We start from the raw sequence: 14399 nt of genomic DNA on the forward strand, positions 1-14399 counted from the left end.
GAAAGATAAATTGTTTTATTTATTATTCACATGTATTTGAAAATTCTTTGATTATCATCACTTGTTTAAGTGTTAATACCAGTAAAACTTAAATATAAATTCAGTCCCATAATAGTCTGATGAAATACTTGTTAACCCAATTGTGTTTTCTCTGGAGGTCGGATCTTTATTGTAACTATATTAAGGCATTTTTTTTAAATAGTACCTATACTCCTGAATGTTGTTAAAACTAGTTTCCTGATGACACTTCCGCAATTTTACTTTCGTGATTTCGCAAAGCATAACATTTTATGAAGGAAATATCATCATATGAAGAGGATAAGAATGTAAAAAAGAAATAAGAAGAGGTGTTGAAGCCTCTAGAAATATTTTTATTACGCCTGTTACATTTGGTAAACATTCATGTTTTATATATAACATTTAAGATTTAAAATCTAAATAGGTAACAAGATCAATTATTTGTTTCAAAAAAATGAAATATTATTTTAACTACTTATGCTCTTACTGGCATGGAATAAAATAGTATAATTACTTTTCATGTAGACATTTTGCTATGGATTAAATATGTTTATAATTTAAAAATAAAAACATAATAACCAAATATATTATTATCAATTTGTTACAAAATCTATAAATCATTTAAAATTTGTTATACATACATGCATGTAGTTGCAAATGGTTATTTGGAAATTATTACAAGATTATCTAATTTTACGAAGGGCTAACGGTTATTTTACGATTATATTACACTATGTAAATATGTCTAAGTTCAGTGCTGTTATAAACGCAGTATTTATTAGGTCTAGTTAAATAATTTATAAGCCTTGCATTTCATAAAACAAACAATATATTATATACAATGAAGCGTAGTTTGTTTATTATTTACATTAATAAATATAGTTCAAAAAACGAAAAAACACGCTTTTATGATAAACTCAACTAAAAAGTAGAAAATATTTTTAATCTAGGTATCAATTAAGGAACAGTAAAAAGTATAATTGTGGAAAAAGTGTGGGGTGCTCCACTTATCAGTTTTCGAAAAGCACAAAAATCAATCTAGTAACTTTGCCTGAACTGTCCCTAAGGCGCTTTCTCTCACCTCGAAAATCGTTAATCCTGAGGATGTTGATAAGGCCAATGGTATAAAATTATTAAAATCGTGTATTGTCATCGGTCTTTGACACTTCTTCAATATTTTGTGGATAGAAATCGGGTTCAAAGATTCCGTTACTGTTACGTACATACATATATACCTACATACAACCCAAGCTAATAAAAGCGTGTTAATAATAAATTGAATGTAAAATAGTATTTTTAACTTTAAATCTGAATTATATTTAATAATGTTTTATACGACAATGACAACATAAACTTCCATAAATTAAATAAAAAAAAAACAAGTCCCCTCCCTCATTGAAATATTTTACATTTTTTATCTTGTTATAACAATTATTATAATCTATAATTATTCTTGCCATTGTTATAATACTTTATCTAGAAGAGGGTTTAATTCCTAGAACCAATTCCAAATTACTTGAACAAATCCAAAAATAAAGAAATGTTTATAAAAATGTTAATGATAGTAATTATATTTCAAGCATATAGCCATTTTCATAAAGTAGTTTACAGGTTATTAAGTTATTTACCCCAAATATTATATTACAATAACAACATTCATATTTATTACAATTACGTAATTAATAATTTTGACAGTCTTTTCAAGAAATAATTATATGATAATTTTAAGGATACGGTAATGATAGGAACAGACTTGCGACCAAAGCACGGTTAAAATCTTATTTATACTTTATTTGCTTTTAATTTATATCATTGGATCAAGGTTTGTTCGATATAAGATCTAAAATATTTTTAAATCTATTGCGTGATCAATCTTACAACATATTTACAAGTGAAGATTAAGCAAATGAAATAACAAGTAATTGGGGAACATTTAATACTAGATCACATGTATACACACAATTATCATTAAGTAGGTAGGTATATTATGCATATGATCAGGATTACAGTCAATATACCAGTAAATTAGTTTAAAAGAGGTACTACTGTACATACTTCATGTGAAGCTGGCTTTAATATTGCGTTTTAATCTGTTGTAATAATTTTCTTTATCGTTATAATTCCTAATTCAAATAATGATAAATTACGATATATTTACTGTTGTAATAGCAAACAATACGTTAAAAAACAGGTTCTTTTCAGACATGTGCCTGGACAATATAAAGTCAGCTCCACAAGACATTTATAATAAAAATCAGAGTCTTATTTACAAATGCTTTATATACATTACTATGTGCAAAAGTTAACAGTAGCGTATTTACATTGACGATTATATTTTATTAATAACAAAACATTAAATTTAATGAGAGTTCATTTAAATCACTGTTTAAGCACTGTTTCTGCAAAGACTAGTTCTGTTACAAGGCACATGCGACGGGCGGCTGGATTTGAGCGTTTTGCCGTCGCATGTTTTGACGTCACCTGAAAAAAACGTTATAATTATATAAGGGACTGTTGTTATAAATTATCGTTAAATATTTTTTCAAAATAACGTTATTTTTAATGAATAAATAGCAACAGTTATTTTTTATAACATATTTTGAAGCTTTTCTATACGGACAAAATTGTATTTCGTAACATCCCACGTTCAATTTCTGATTGCTTTTATTTAATATAGTTAAATATAATTTACATACAAATACTCCTGTGTCTCACCTATCCGCGCTAGGAGTATGCATTGACGAATCGTGGTCGTCAAGCGAGTGAGAGTGTGAGTGAGAGTGGGCTGGACGGGGACACCTCCTCGGAACGGAGTCCTGGGCGCCATCGGAGTCCCTCCGAGTACTGCCGCCTCCGCAGAAACACTTGCAGATGATACGTTTGAACGCGAACCTAAAATTATAGTTAGAGAAGTTAGATTTTACGTGTGGGTTGGGTTTGGTGAGGTTAGTTATTTAAGTTTAGATTAGTATATTAAGGAAAATATTATGAATTTTTATATCAGCAAATAAAATAAATTATTTATGCATATAAAACTATAATACAAACAATAGAACTGAGTTTTTTCTGTCATACGGTGTTTAGTCTTCAGAAAAATCAAACAATAGTGTAATAATTAATTATATTTAATTAATTAGGCTAATTGTGGCATTGTCATTAATAAACTAAGAATTGTGGTGGTTATTTTAATTTTAACCAGTGAGAACAAAATATATATAGTACATAATGGTTATAAAATGTGTACAAAAGTGTTTGTACTGTATTGCACCTATCTTCCTTTTTTGGTTGATGATTCTTAGTGAAAATTACCTGAAATCTTTGGAGAATAGCGCGTAGATGAGAGGGTTGATAGCAGAATTGCAGTATCCGAGCCAGAAGAGGATAGAGAAGACGATAGGCGTCACGCAATCCCCACAGAACGCTCTCACCACGTAAACACTGAAGAATGGTAGCCAGCAGAAGACGAAACCGCCAACTATGATCCCCAAGGTTTTTGCTGCTTTCGTCTCCATTCTGAAGCGCTTTACCTGGGAATATAAAGTCGGAGTTCAAAGATAGATCTTTTCGTAGATCGTCCGTCTTAAAGGCATCGCTACAACTCTTCTCTTCTTTTTATGAGTGATGTCAAGCTGCTCTCAAAAGTATGGTATGGAAATACTAATATAAGGGGCCCCATCATAGTACTCAAGTGTACCAAAGCATTAGTCATTGACCCCAGATAAGACATTTGTTTACACCCCGTTACAAATCTTATCTATTTTGTGTTGTGAGTTCGATGTCATTGATTTTTAAAAATCTCTTAACATAATGTGGTCGTCCAACTCAATACCCAATACAAAGAAAAAAATGAGAGCCGTCACGAGACGCCTGGCAGTTGTGAAACATCGACATTATTTTGTAAAAGTAATATGCAGAAAAGAACATATTGTGATAGGAACTAAATATGTCATAATGATAAAATAAAATATTACGATTGCGCATGGCGACGCGTCGCCACACCGTACACACTACTGCATATAGACTGTATATATATACCATCGTATAGCTTGGCGACGGCATGCGTCGCCACGCCAGAAATCGGTTTTACGTGCGGCTATAGATGTTTCACATCAAAAAAATGTCTTTTTAAATCAAAATATAAAATGTCTATTTGATACCACTACCGTACACGTATCTACGTTATAATAGGGGAAACATTTAGCTCATCATTCAACCTTACCTGAGCTTTAATATTTCTTTTTCCCATTCGCCTCGTAGTTCGAGGCTTATCGTCGTATTCATCGAACAAGGGTCCAGGCGCCAAATGCTGAGGAGGTCGGACCCTTAATCTACTCTCCGTCAACTCCCTCCCATCTCTCTCGTAATGGACTGCGTATAACGAAGGGCTTGGCGATCGGCTCGGTGACCTTGAGTTCTCATGAGCTGGACAGATTTGCTCAGAAGATGGGTAGGAGACCGATATTTTTACTTTTTCGTGAGCTCTCCTTGCGCTCGAGTGCCTGGAAATTGAATTACAAGTGCACGATATATTTATAAGTAAAATTACGTATTTCGATGATTTGGTAGAGTTGTTTTAGTACAAATTTGATCGATTGGTCTATGTTAATTACAGAAATCTACGAGTGACATTGACCCGGTTTACCACCAGTGAAGACAATATTCACGCCACATATACTTTTGCAATTTTTTTTTTCAATGGAGCATGAGCATGTTAACTGAGCCCGTTAATTTAGCAATAATCTGATAGAGCCTGACGTTAGAAATAAGAAAAAAATCCAATGATACTTTTAACTTTATCAAACTTTCATTCTATCAACGCTTGTACTATAAGAGTAGTGAATTTATATTCTGAAATTATTTGAATGGTTTGAAGATAAAACATTTTTCGAAGTTTCCCCACCTTCTAAGTCTTTCCGGTGATGCACTGAGGGAAGTGCTGGTGGAATGATTAGAGGCAGTGGAAAGAGGCGATCCATGTGGACGGTTGGAACCTCTTCCGCGATGTATCCGCAGCGTTAGGCGGTTGTCGTCAAATCTGTTGCCTAGGCCTTTACCTGAAACCGAGAAATTGTCTTTAAGTTCTTCTCTAGTTGTTCACTTTTCCGCTTACTTTAAAAATGTTAGTTTTTGTGGTTCAGAATTCAATATGTTAGACAGAATTCAATAGGTTGACTACCAGTTATGGCCAATTCAAAAAGTATTTTATTATTTGCAAAAAGTATTAAAGCGATTTAAACAGAATTAGATTTGTATGAAGTATCTTTTACAAATATTTCATCTATAATAATTAAAATATTTTTATGAGGGAGCACGGAGCCTCCAGCAAGGTATTTATCATTTTATTTTGAAAAATTTAAATTATCTATTAAGTACGTAATTTACTTTTTTCACATCAGTATAAAAAAACCTAAATAATAATGTATCAAACTATAAAAAATTCAAAACATTGATACAAACCACCCTTTGTAGTCCTGAAGCCCTGGTTGATAGCTTTCGTTGTCCTGACAGCGGCTTTATAGATCCTCCAGTAGAAGAACAGCATCACGAACATGGGTATGTAGAAGGAGCCTAGCGCGGAGTAGACCACGTAGCCAGCATCGTTGGTCAGCTCGCACGTCCATGGACAAGGTGGGTCCGGCTCCTGACCTTCCTTGAGATCTGGAGCGTCAGACTGGAAAGATAGGATGAATGACTAGAATGTTAAGTTTTTTTCGGCTTATTCCAGTTTGATACGGTTTTGAGAGATCTCCTGCCGGGCTAAGTGATCATGCCCCGGGAGCAGCCGTGCTCCAACAGTCTCAGTTCGGAGCTTGTATATATGCAAGATTCTTAGAAAACTTCGATAGCGTGATTCAGCAGCGCCATCTCTTGACGAGTAGCGGGAAGTCGCTACACGGTTATCGATGTTACAAAACATTTGCACGACAATACAATAAAAACTGTAAAAGCTAGAAGAAAGCATGAAAGAGTTGCTATTGTAGTCGAAATGCAAAGAAGTTTCAGCTTAAAAAAAAAGTAAAGCTCTATAGGTCTATTAGAAACAAGAAATACTATTGTGTTCCCTGCTGCTGTTATGCTAGCGTATGCTGTGCTGATCTTTTATGTGGATAGCATACATTTATTCTTTACTTCTATTTCTCAGTAGGACAACTGAATCCGGCCTTATACACCCTATATTTACATGCCTATAAATCTGACCACGCCATTAACCATGTACCAACAACAACAACAATCTTACCTTCTTATCCTTCCACCCAACTAACGGCGGGAAGCAGATCACAAAGGACAGGACCCACAGCCCAGCTATGAGGGCCTTGGCTCGTTTCCTGCTCATGATGCTGGGGTAGCTGACAGGGCGGGTCACAGCTACGTAGCGGTCGAGGGAGATGGCGCAGAGGTTCAGGATCGAAGCTGTGCACATCCACACGTCCACAGCTAGCCACACCGAGCACCAGACGTCGCCGAAGATCCATACCTGGAAAGGGATAGAACAAATATTTTAGCGTTGCATATGTTAATTGTTTCTTTTAAGCTACACTAACGCATTAGGCTCCTGTAATGTAAGATGTAAGTTGTGAATAAATAAATAAATCTTTGGTAAGCGGCCGAGATACATTTTTTGACTTCGGAACTAGTATATAATAGTATATATGCAAGATGTTTAGAAAAATTCGATAGTGTGATTCAGAATTTCGCGGCGCAATTTCTTGACGCTGTGACCAATGACATTTCTTAGTAGATTGAAGTAAAATATAAATGATTTTTTTTATATAATAGAAGAAGTAAACAAGCATGCAGTCCACCTGATGATAAATGCCCACTGCCGCCCAAGGCAACTTCAGTCACCTGGGGATCGGCTATAAATGCGTTGCTATCCTTGAAGACTACCTTTTAACGCCTCGGATAAGTATGACCCTTAACACACATTTTAATTACAACCTGAAGGTGGCAGAACCCTTTGTGGTTCGACTCCGGCGGCACCACCACTACACCTATTTCTGCCTAATAACAGCAGTATTGGGCGCTGCTGTGTTCCGTTTTGAAGGGTGTGGTAAGGGAGACTTACTTTTCCGAGTCGTTCCAGCTTAGTCCTCAGGGGTAGCGGCGCATCTGTGGACGACCTCAGGTAAGAATATCTAATCCTATCTGGGGTTGATTACAGATGTCCATGGGCGGCAGTAGCCACTTACCAACAGGTGGACTGCATGCTCGTCTGCTACTCCTATATTATAAAAAAAAACCTCATATCAGCATATTTATGCAACTAGCATTGCGGAGCGGAATCATACTTTGGTACTTATTATATGAAGGACGCCATCTATACAATTACTCTCGCATCTTTAGAGGAATTTTAAGTACATCCTTGAAATCTTATATAGCAATTATAGCTAAGAATATAAAATTAAGTATGAAAATTGCTTGAAGCTTCAAGATATAAATTTATTAGAGCGAATTTGGCCAGATTACATAATTTTCGGTCCCTCGTAAATTAGATTACATGGGAATTCATGATGGAAATGACACAAAATTATCGTGTACTTAAATACGTAATTATGTACATAATAATTCATCTAAATTATACTTTCATTGTACAGCAGGTATTTCGTAACGACAATGACATATTTTTTTTTTCATAAGTTAACAGAATAAATAGTTATATTATAACGAAAAGGAAGTTATGCTACTTCTTGTCATACTGTAATAAAAGATGTTAAATCATACTGTAATAAAAGATTATATTAAAAGTTTTTCAAATGTGTTAATATGGCGTGTTTAATAGCGCATATTTTTTTTACCAAAAATGTTATACGAGTTTTGTTTGTGTACTGATGGTATGTGGCTACTGCCGCCCGTGGGCGTAATCAACCTCAGATTGGATTAAAGTCCTGCCGGAGGTCGACCACAGATGTGTTGTTACATCTGAGAACTAAATAGGACCGCCTCGAATTAGTCTTCTTACAAAGTGGAACACAGCAGCAATTAACACTGCTGGTATAAGTCAGAAATAGATGTGACGGTAGTGCCTCCGGAGTCAAACCACAAAGTGTTATATCACCCACATAATATATACATAATAATTCCTAATACCAGAAGTATATTGCAGTGAATTCGCAGTTCCCTTAATAATTAAGCTCTCTCATTGTGTATACTTTGAAACAATAGGCCTGCCCCGGTTCATAGGGGATGTCGTGAAAGGCGACTAATGAAACTTTAGGGGTAAGGAAATACTTAACTAACAAAGTAAATTATAAGATTACTGTAATATTAACTTTATTTTATTCTCCGATTGTAGTAACAAACGAAGTGATGGTAAGTGACCACTGGCGCCCATGGACATCTGTAAACAACTCAATATAGAACAGAAGTTCTGGCTGATGCCGATTACAGATGAGTTGCCACCCCTGAGAACTAAGGTAGTCGCCTCATAAGACCGAAATGTAAATAACTGCTTAACACTAGACAGTAGACATATTATCTTATATATAAAATTCTCGTGCCACAATGTTAGTTACCGTAATCCTCCGAAACGGTTTTACCGATTTTCACCAAATTTTTATATGGCTATTCAGTAGGTCTAAGAATCGGCTTTTCATACCCCTAAGTGATAATGCAGCAAAACGGTTGCCGGGTCAGCTAGTATCATATATATATTGGTCCTATCACCTATCAAAGTATTATTGTATATAATTTTTCGTACTTAAATAATGCGGGAAAATGAAATATTATACTTTAAAAATACGAATTGAGAAAATTCACTCATTTTGTGCTGCCAAAAGATGCATCGCTTTGTCATCGTAATTCGTTTCCACATCAATCGGAGACAAGTGCCTTACTGAAAGTATTACAGGACTTTTTCATACTTTCGGATTTACGAAGGTGATAGAGCCTTATGAGTATGGAGCGATAAATTTCTCATAAAATAGACTATTTTCGCCGGATTTGCTTCGGGTTACAGATTTATTAGTTAGTATCAGTTATGCTGCCGCTATAAAACTGTAAGGTTTAATTAATGAATATTTGCTACAAATAAATGTTTGAATCCCAAGTAGGAATGTCTATTTTTTGAGTTTTCAGTCATTCAAATCATTCGCTTTCTCTTAAAGCAAATGATTTGAATGACTGAAAACTCAAAGTTACGAGTTATTTACGTCAGCCACAGATACCTCTGAGGACTAAGTTGGAACTCATGCTGTTATTCCCAGAGGGGAATAACAGCATGAGTTCCAACTTATTCCCAGAGGGGAATAACAGCATGAGTTCCAACTTAGTCCTCAGAGGTATCTGTGGCTGACGTAAATAACTCGTAACTTTTCTAGGGTCCATTACAGACGTCCAGGGGTGGCAGTAGCCACTAACCATCAGATGGGCTGTATGCTCGTTGGCTACTTCTATACTTAAAAAATAATGTGATTTTTTTTATAATATTAGAGTAGCAAACATTTGTAATCAACCCCAGATAAGATCAGAGTCCTACCCGAGGTCGACTACCGATGCGCCGCTACCCCTGAAGACGAAGCTGGAAAGCCTAGTAAAAGTATATCTCCCTTACCACCAAAACACAACAGTGTTTAACACTGCTGTTATTAGGCAGAAATAGGTGTGGCGGTGGTGCCGCCGGAGTGGAACCATCACCACCGCCAGAGTCGGAGTTCTACCAACTTTCCGTGAGTACCGTTATAAATCTATTATGTATTTCAGTGATTTTAGTGTAAAATAATAATGCACAAACTATTTTGGTACGCTTCAGTCTGCAACCGTAACAGTATCCATTATTGTAACCACAATTGAATTTAATCTCGACAGCATCTGTTACTTCCGTCTGAAGCTACTCTCGGAATTCGAGATGAATATTTTGGTGGTACGGTTACTGCATATAATGTTTGGTCGGTTGTTTAGTTGGTTGGATGTTAGTGATTGATTCAGAATGGGTTTACAGTTTAAATCGAAATTAAATCTTTGGTTTCTCATAATCATAATTTTTTGATTTATTCTCTGAAGTTCAGAGGATTTTAGAGTCAGGAATTATCTCTACTTTTTCAATATATAGGAGTAGCAGACGAGCATGCAGTCCACCTGATTGTAAGTGGCTTCTGTCATGGACATCTGTAATCAACCCCAGATAGGATTAGATATTCCTACCTGAGCTCGGTCACAGATGTTTATTTCTGATTCTTATAATTTATTTCTTAATAAGTAAAGGGTGAGCGACGTCTAGTGTGGATCACGGTAAGAGTAGCGGATGGTTAATAGCAGATAGAAAACTAATCAAAAGGGCTCCGATTGATTAACTTGGGTCATTTCATTACAAGATATCAACACCATCATCAGACCCTGGACATCATCTATGAGGACTAGGACTAACACTAAGTACTTTCGTACTTAGTTAAGTTATTAGTGCGGTAAGAATTCCACATAACCTTGCATCGCTCCACACGGCACCGGGTACCTTTTGAAGATTTCCCCCTCATGAACAGAAAAAAGGACTAACACTAAAAAAATCAAACAAACCCAAAATTGATGGATGCGACCGCATATTAACTTATTGCTTTCTTTACTTCTTAAATGAACCTTTATATTAAGTAGAATAAAGGTTCAGAGGCCAAGATATTTGAAACATAAATAAACCTCTTAAACATTTTATAATGTACATTTGGTGAGTAGAATTAAGTTAAAAAATAAGTACAGAGCAAAATACCCTGAGGCTGAAGAGACAGGTTAATGACAGTAATTCCAGTCAAATTAATTCGGGTTCCCTGGGATTGGATTAAAAACAAATCTCGTGTACAGACGAAGATTATTTCGACAAATATGAAACATTATTTTTTATATCAAAAGTGAGGTAATTATTTTCAGTGTTATCATCATTTTTGCCTGACTCAGGGCAACGTATCGAAAGTATTTATGTATGTACTGTATGATTTTAACTGTAATGTGTCGTTGGATTCGTGTAAATTGTGGGAGTGACATAGGCTATAATATTTTTAACTAAGCAGTCGAGTTTTTTTTTGTTATTATAATAAATGTCTTGTTGAAGGTAGTTAGACACTTAATGGACTCCGAAGATACTACCACTACACCCATTGCTACCTTATAATATACTAGCTGACACGGCAAACGTTGTGTTGCCATATAAACAAAAACATGTTAAGGTTAAACAACCCTTATCACTTAGGGGTATGAAAAATAGATAGTAGCCGATTCTCAGACCTACTGAATATGAATGTAAAATTTAGTGAAAATCGGTAAAGTCGCTTCGGAGGAGTACGGTAACTAACATTGTGACACGACAATTTTATGTATAAGATTTTTAAGCGCCGCTGTATTCGGGTCTACCAACTGTGGTAAGGAAGAGCTTAGTACATACGACGTCATCTACTATATACCATTGTTGAGCACGTATTTCCTCTCAAACTGAGGAGGGCCTAGTTCTGGTGGAATACGCGGGACAAGTGAGCATTAGTAGACTACACGCACTTTTGAGATTTTTAAACCAATTTTTATTGTGTACATTTTCTCACGATACCTGCATTGATATATAATTTCTAATCTGACATCTATACACATAACTTCAAAGAAATCTGAGGTGAGGTATTCGAACCTTAGACCGAGAAGCTGAACTTCGAACTAGGCAATCCTTTCACATTCTAGACTTCTATTCCATAAAACAGATATTTTAAATAAATCCGTCGATATAATGTTCGCTTTCTAAAGCCGCTACCAACGGAACGTAGGCACATATGAAACGCAATCGGCTGGGAAAATTGCGTTTGGTGCAAGAAACTCATTTACTTATAACTATTTTATTTAGTTTGTGTTAGGAGGTTACTTTTTCGAGGCTAGACAGCTAGTTCTGAGGGGTAGCAACGCTTATGTGGGTGACATAAAGTTATCTACTCTTATCGAGTTACAAATTCATCGGTCCACACTTATTTCTAATAACAGCAGTGTTAGGCGCTGCTGTGTTCCGTTTTGAAGGGTATGGTAAGGGAGACAGACTTTTTCGAGGCGTTCCAGCTTAGTCCTCAGGGATAGCGCATCTGTGTAGAACTTCAGGTGAGAATATCTAATCCCATCTGGGGTTGATTACAGATGTCCATGGGCGGCAGTAGCCACTTACCATCAGGTGGTGTGCTCGTCCACTACTCCTATATTATAAAAATAATCGGTTGGTTACAGTTGTCCATGGGCGGCAGTGGCCGGTTATTATCAGCTAGGCTGCATACTCCGCTCCCTTACTTTACTTAATTTATTTGCTAAAATAAAATTAGGTATTAAATGGGTACGTGTCCTATATTACTACTCCTATATTTAAAGAAACGTACTTTTTATATGTTTTTTTTTCGAAAATATAGTTTTAACATACATACATGTATATCTGTAATTATAGAATGCGAAGTAAATTAGTATACAGTCCACCTGATGATAAGTTAGTGCTACTCATAGACATCTATAATCAACTCCAACTAGAATAAAGTTCTGCCTGAACGCTGCTGTGTTCCGGTTTGAAGGGTGTGGTAAGGGAGACAGACTTTACCGAGGCGTTCCAGCTTAGTCCTCAGGGGTAGCGGCGCATCTCTGGCCGACCTCAGGTAGGAATATCTAATCCTATCTGGGGTTGATTACAGATGTCCATGGGCGGCAGTAGCCACTTACCATCAGGTGGACTGCATGCTCGTCTGCTACTCGTATACTATAAAAAAAAAGTCTGTTGCAGATGCTATTTCTTATCTTGCTCCTTCCGGCTCTAGCAAATTAAATAATTTATTTGTTGTAACCGCTTAAAAGCAACGATCTGCCCAAGGTTCTATTTTTCACTTCCGAAAGGAAAGAGATTATATATTGCGATTATAAAAAAATATGAATAACGCCGGCCGCCGCCGCCGGAAAGGAAAGAGATTATATATTGCGATTATAAAAAAAATATGAATAACGCCGGCAGCGTATACCTTGTACCACACTCAGACTCTTCCCGAGAAAAAAAAACACTATGTCATTGGAGTAGTCAATGAAAAACTCGAACAGGGGCTGTGTGCACTGATAAAAATAATGCATTAATATATTTTTTATAATATAGGAGTTGTAGACGAGCTTGCAGTCCATCTGATGGTTAGTGGCAAATACCGCCCATGGACATCTTAAACCCCAGATAAGATTAGATTCCCACTTGTCGGCCATAGATACGGCGCTACCCTGAGGACTAAACTGACTTGGAAAGTATGTCTCCCTTACCACACCCCTCAACAAACCAAAATACAGCAGCGCCTAACACTACTGTTATTAGGCAAATACAGGTATGGCGGTGGTGCCGTTGGAGTCGACTACATAGGGTTCTACCAACTTTAAAATCTGGTTTGTCAGCTTAGTCCTCAGGAGATAACAATGCTACTGTCACTCACAGATAAGATGTTAATACTATCTGAGGTTGCTAAGAGATATCCACGGGCAGCAGTGGCCACTTACCGTCAGGTAAATTGTAGGAATTTTTGCTATTTCTAATTTGTATAAAAAATACCGAGTTTAAATTAGCTATGCGTAGAAAAGCAACTGAAATTTTCTTATTTTTTAACCAAAAACCCTTCGCTACCCATACGGTCGTAAAGGGCACTGTAATAATATACGTAAAAGAGCTTGCACCAAAAAATTAAAGGTCGACGGACTAAAAGCATTCCCTCATTTGGAAAGGTAACTTGTTTTGCCTTCGTCTTTCAAATAAATTATACTAGATGGCAGTACACTCAGAAATGTTAACCCTTACATGAGTACGCTTCTTTATTGGGGTCATTGGATTTTTCTCTACCATGATCTTCAAATAACAATTAATTTTTTGAACTCCCTTACAAGTAGGTCCATTCCTAAATGTTTACTGTAGTCACTGTAGTTGGCTGTGCGTGTTGTTAAATCTAACATCATGTACCATGTATTAAGAACATCCGTGATCTTATAAAACCTGGAAATTTTGCCTTGAAAGCTCCTGCTCAAGCTCAAAAATCATGTTCATCCTTTCGCAAATTTTCAGAAGGCAAACTTTTCTCCTCGACAACTTTGGACTTATTCCAGAAACTGAAAATTCTGAAAATCCTGTATCTACCACTGAATTCAAATATGTATGTACATCATCATTATCATCAACCCATTCCTGTCCCACTGGGCACGGGTCTCCTCTCATAATGAGAAGGATTAGGCCATAGTCCACCGCGCTGGCCAAGTGCGTATTGGTAGACTTTACACACCTTTGAGATTCTTTTTACCCGACTGCCAAGGAAGGGTTATGTTTTTCGCGCGTATCTTGTATGTTTGTCTTTCTTTATTTGATCCAATCTAAAAAACGGCTGGATGAATTTCAACAGTTAAGGTGTCATTATATTTGTCTCAATGACCCG

General features: G+C 36.2%; 1 protein-coding gene across 1 annotated transcript in view; it reads right to left on the minus strand.

The window, feature by feature from the left end:
- Window positions 1-51: 51 nt before the first annotated feature.
- Window positions 52-14399, minus strand: part of Oamb (Octopamine receptor in mushroom bodies) — a 113845-nt gene continuing 99497 nt past the window's right edge. The window contains exons 4-10 of the mRNA XM_073080103.1: window positions 6257-6493; window positions 5479-5689; window positions 4919-5090; window positions 4238-4517; window positions 3328-3545; window positions 2734-2910; window positions 52-2499 (exon numbers count right to left, since the gene is read on the minus strand). Of these exons, the coding sequence (XP_072936204.1) occupies window positions 2496-2499; window positions 2734-2910; window positions 3328-3545; window positions 4238-4517; window positions 4919-5090; window positions 5479-5689; window positions 6257-6493 (1299 nt within the window). The 3' untranslated portion in view covers window positions 52-2495. The remainder of the gene's footprint in view (window positions 2500-2733; window positions 2911-3327; window positions 3546-4237; window positions 4518-4918; window positions 5091-5478; window positions 5690-6256; window positions 6494-14399) is intronic.

Source organism: Epargyreus clarus, unplaced genomic scaffold (genome assembly GCF_041222505.1).
Source record: "Epargyreus clarus isolate Ecla_fem2 unplaced genomic scaffold, WU_Ecla_fem_2.2 ptg000002l, whole genome shotgun sequence".
Taxonomy (NCBI): domain Eukaryota; kingdom Metazoa; phylum Arthropoda; class Insecta; order Lepidoptera; family Hesperiidae; genus Epargyreus; species Epargyreus clarus.